Source organism: Juglans microcarpa x Juglans regia, chromosome 2D, assembly GCF_004785595.1.
Source record: "Juglans microcarpa x Juglans regia isolate MS1-56 chromosome 2D, Jm3101_v1.0, whole genome shotgun sequence".
NCBI lineage: Eukaryota > Viridiplantae > Streptophyta > Magnoliopsida > Fagales > Juglandaceae > Juglans > Juglans microcarpa x Juglans regia.
This window is the reverse complement of record NC_054596.1, coordinates 24,285,476-24,290,163: the sequence shown is the minus strand read 5'-3', so window position 1 is coordinate 24,290,163 and position 4,688 is coordinate 24,285,476. Positions and strand designations below refer to the sequence as shown.

The 4,688-nt window shown below is 36.6% G+C and overlaps 1 protein-coding gene across 1 annotated transcript; it reads left to right on the top strand.

Annotated features, from left to right (window-relative positions):
* The first annotated feature begins 1,542 nt into the window (after positions 1–1,542).
* On the top strand, positions 1,543–3,708 carry LOC121251189 (seed biotin-containing protein SBP65-like). The gene is made up of 2 exons (XM_041150550.1): positions 1,543–2,604; positions 3,217–3,708. Exons 1-2 carry the CDS (start codon positions 1,645–1,647, stop codon positions 3,433–3,435), a joined length of 1,179 nt encoding a protein of 392 aa, XP_041006484.1. The 5' UTR covers positions 1,543–1,644; the 3' UTR covers positions 3,436–3,708.
* The last annotated feature ends 980 nt before the right edge of the window (positions 3,709–4,688 follow it).

The following is a 4,688-nucleotide window of genomic DNA, read 5'->3' as shown; positions in this document are numbered from 1 at the left end:
ATTTAACGGTGCAAAAAGCCACTTGGGTATGTTTGAGTAGTTTGATTTTGGGCCTTTTGAATCTGTTGGATTTGGCGATTTTCCACCTGATTATTGTTTAATTCCCGCCAATTGTGAATCTTGGGCTCAAAGGGTTTAATGAATTTTTAATAATTTATATAATAATAGTTTATAGTTTTTATAATTAATTTTGGAATATAGTTTTTATATATATAATTTATTTATTTATATATAGATTATCTCAAAATGGTACATCAAAACGATATCAGTATTAAAATATTTCGTTCTAGTGCCTTGACCGAAACAGCCATTGGAAGGTATTCAAAACTTTGATACGAATGGCAAAAAAGAAATGGGGGCAAGTTGATCCCATTAAGTGAATGTTTGGGATTGCGATGAAAAATATAGTTTATACTTTTAAGACTTATAGCTTATAATTTAAGTAATAAGTTCTACTATTAAAAAGTTATTTATTGTTTAGTAACTATATGTTTAAAACACTTTTAAACATGTTTCGTTTGTTTGGAAACAAATTAAAAAAGTATTTTCTGATGCAAAAATTACGATTATTTGAATTTTTAAAAATTATGACCATATCCTTAAAAATTTGAAAATTGTAATTATCTGATAATTGTATGGGTATTTTTGTCTATTGACTGTCTTTTTAAAATTCAAATTATGTTCCACATTATTCGGAAAAGCACATTCATCAAACATATTTTTTATCTTATTTGAGATTAAAAGTGCTTTAATATGTAAAAGCCAAACAACCTAAATTTTTCATTAAAATTTTTTTAAGACTAATTAAGTACCTTTTAAGATTACTACTGCAACCCCATACAGGCTCTAAAGCAATTTAAGGACAATCCTAAACAAAATAGTTTATTATTTATTTCGTTCAAGTTACATTTAATTAATTTTTTATATTTATCATTTAAAACTGAAGTGTGCTATTAATTTTTGAAAAATGATACAACTTCAATTTTTTTACAATTTTTTACAACGTTAAATGAGAAAAACTTTTGTTAAAGAAAAATGATAGATATACAATTTTTTTTACAATTTCTTATATAATCATATTTTAAATGAGGGACATTTTTGTAAAGTAATTTATAAAAATAACATCACTTTATATAAATACCATAATTTTAAAATATGATTATATAAAAAATTGTAAAAAGATTGTACATATATAATTAAACTTTTTTATAAATTAACTTATAAAAATAATATTCCTTTAAGTAAATAACTTTAATTTCACCTTAATAAAAATTATAAAAAAAAATTGTAAACTCTTAATTTTTTCATGGTTGTCAGCATTTACTGTCCCAACTTGTCCACGTGGCAGCTCCCTTCATTCCCACGTGTCATCCTCCGGATGAGTGCTCCCCAATCCACATGTCACACATCTATATAGTGTACGTGACTCAACGTAGACTCGCCAAGTCACCTCCTCAGTTTGCATTAACCCAAACACGTTGCAGCATACCACCCACCGCATCTCCGCCACATGTCTACTCCATGCTAACACCTCCATGCCCACCTCCTCCAAACCGCCACAGCCTCTCTATTTTAACACCCTTCTCTATCCTCATAACTCAGAAACACCAGAATCATAGCACAAAAACAACATAAAGCATACATATGGCTTCCAAGCAAACGCATAGAGAGAACTCCACAGGCGAGAAAGACAGGGTCCCAACGCTGACCAGCCACTTTGAGTCTTTGGCTGATAAAGTGAAAGATCAGGAGAGAGAAGAGACTGAGAATCAGAGAGAGAAGCATACTGATCAAACAAGGGGAAAGGGATCCTATGTTGTGGGGAAGTTTGAAAATGTTGAAGATCAGAATGATGTGGGTAAGGCTAAAGGTGGGGAAGGTGAAGGTACTGATATAGGTGAGGGACGAAAAGAAGGCAAAGAGGTTAGCGAGGGTCAAGAGAGAAAAGAACAACCTTCTCTAGAAGATATTTCCAAGCTCAGAGCAAAAGCGCAGCAAAACTCGTTAGACACACTACGGGCGGCGGAGGAGAGGTATGAGAAGGCAAAAGAATCCGTGAGCCAGGGAGTCGGTGCTGCAACCGTGTATACCAAAGAGAAGGCTGCACAAACAAAGGATACTGTCCTAGATAAAGGTCGGGCAGTTAAAGACAGTGCAGCAGAGAAGGGTGCACAAGCAAAGGAGACCGTTACCAGCACAGCTAAGACAGCTGCGGATTACACAGCATCAACGGCAGAGAAAGCTAAGGACTATGCGCTACAAAAGGCAGTGGAAGCGAAAGAAGTGGTTGTGCGTGCAGGGGAGACCACCGTCCATAACGTTGAGGAAAAGGCTGAAGATTTGAAGGACAGGACTGCCGTGGCGGGGTGGACTGCAGCACATTACTCGTGCGAGAAAGCCGTGGAGGGAACTAAAGCAGCAGCAAGGGCTGTTAAAGAAACAGCAGAGTATGCAGGACATAAGGCTGCCGAGATTGCATCCAAACCATTGTCTGCTGCCAAGGATGTTGCTGTAGGCACAGGAGAGAGTGCAAAGGAGTATACAGCTAGGAAGAAAGAAGAAACAGAGAGAGTATTGAAGGCTAAGAGATCAGCCGAAAATCAGGTATGCTTGTACAGATGGTAAATATGCTGTATGTAAGATCGCTCTTCATTAAGCTAAATCAAATATCACCATCGATCTACGGTAGCTCACTAATTTAAAGTTGCTTTAAGAGTATAAAATTTCTAAGGACTCGGTTGCATGAGCTTGTATCAAGTGCATAGCCAGGATTAGAAGAGCATGTAGCAGGGGAAGTCTGGGAACTAGTTTAGATGTAAAGCCAAAAATAGGCCAGTAAGGAAGAGTCTTAAACTGATGTTGTACACCCTCCAATGGTATACAGTATAGGCTTGTTACTGCAACTTTGCAAGGTTTTATATATTTTAGCCCTTTCAAAATGAGTCATACATATACTTTTTAGCCAATAATAGATTCAGAAAATGCATTTGGAAGGTTGTGCAAAATTACATTGCAGAGAGGAAATGAAATAGTCCTAGTTCTCATCATGTTTTCCTTCTCCGCGCCTCTTGGATGATCTAAAAGTAATGTTCGACTGGCTATCAATAAATGGCTTCCCGCCATATATATTGGCTCGTACTGAGATGAATGCACGTTATTGTGCAAGCTAATCCTTTCTTAACTAACTCCACACTGACGGAACTTCTTGTTCACCAGGGAGACAACATGGAAGAGGAATCGAAGGTTCAACAAACAAAAACAAAAGAGGTGGAAGAAGAGGGCAAACCGTCCGAGAGTGTCATGCAAGAAAGCTTTCAGCGAATGCAAGAAAATGGCAGAGGAAACAGGGGTGGGATACTTGGAGCCATTGCAGAAACTATAGCTGAGATTGCTCAGCAGACGAAAGAGCTAATTATTGGGCAGCACAAGACTTGAGTCTGGACCCAAATGCGACGTAAGCAAGAACAACACGAAAACGACGAGGGTACGCAGTGAAATCCCAAATAAGTAAATGATTCATGGTTCCGGAGATGGTGGTCCCATTTTGTCATATATTGGAAGTCTAATGTGTATTATTGAGTGGGTGAATAAAGTTAGTCCCAACTGTGACTCAGAACCCTGTTTTTGTTTTAGTTGCTTTATGAGGATGTTGTCAAGTGCGTGTCCATTTTGTATTAATACATGAATTGATCCTCTCGTCCACGGAAATCTGTGTTTGACGCTGTTCAAAACTACCGGTTTGAGGTAATAACTCTCCTCAAGTTTACTTCTGAAAAAAACGAAACAAAATTACTAGCCAACCTAAGCGTTGGAATGGAGCCACCACAAATTCAGCAACTCATAGTTCCTCGATAACAGCATGCAAAGAATATAAAATGAATAAAAAACAATTCCTCGTGGTAGGGACTAAATTAACTAGGTTAAACCATCTGGAAATCTATCACTAAACCAATAGATAAGGTAAAGAAGTTGGTTTAGACTTTTAAAAGGAAAAGGTATCACAAGTGAAGTTGGACTCTAATACTTCGAAGAAATAACGTCTATATAAGGAGTAGATCCCCACAAAATCAGACAGGCTCACGACGTGCACTCTCTACCAATTCTCTAGAAGGACTTTCTTGAGATTAAATTCTCTTATTGTATTAAGTGATATGTGAGGCTACTAGACATTATAAAATCATCACCTAATATAGTAGATTTTGTCCCCAACAACCAGTGGACGTAGGCTTTTATGCCGAACCACGTAAATTATTTTGTCTCCCTTTATTTACTTTTATTTCCTTATTTATTACTTATTATTTATTTCATAGATGAACGTGAAGAACATCATATCGAAGCCTGAATCACCAATGTGGGTCGGGGATGACTCTTTCTTCCTTTTCGGTCTGTTGTGCAATTTTTGGTACTAATAGTTGGCGCTGTCTGTGGGATCGACTTTTTCTCTTATACCAGAATTGGGAGAAGGATATTCTCCGACTCACGGGATCATCTACAAATGTTCAAATTCCTTGGTTCATGAGATCGTCACCAAAAAATAAACAAATATATATATATATATATATATATATATTATATGCTGCCCACCACACCCCTGCACGATGTGAATTCTACACCTACAAGATCGTCATCGAAACATCATATAAGATCTCCTCAACTTTGTTATTTTTCTTGTTCTTTACATTCTGACA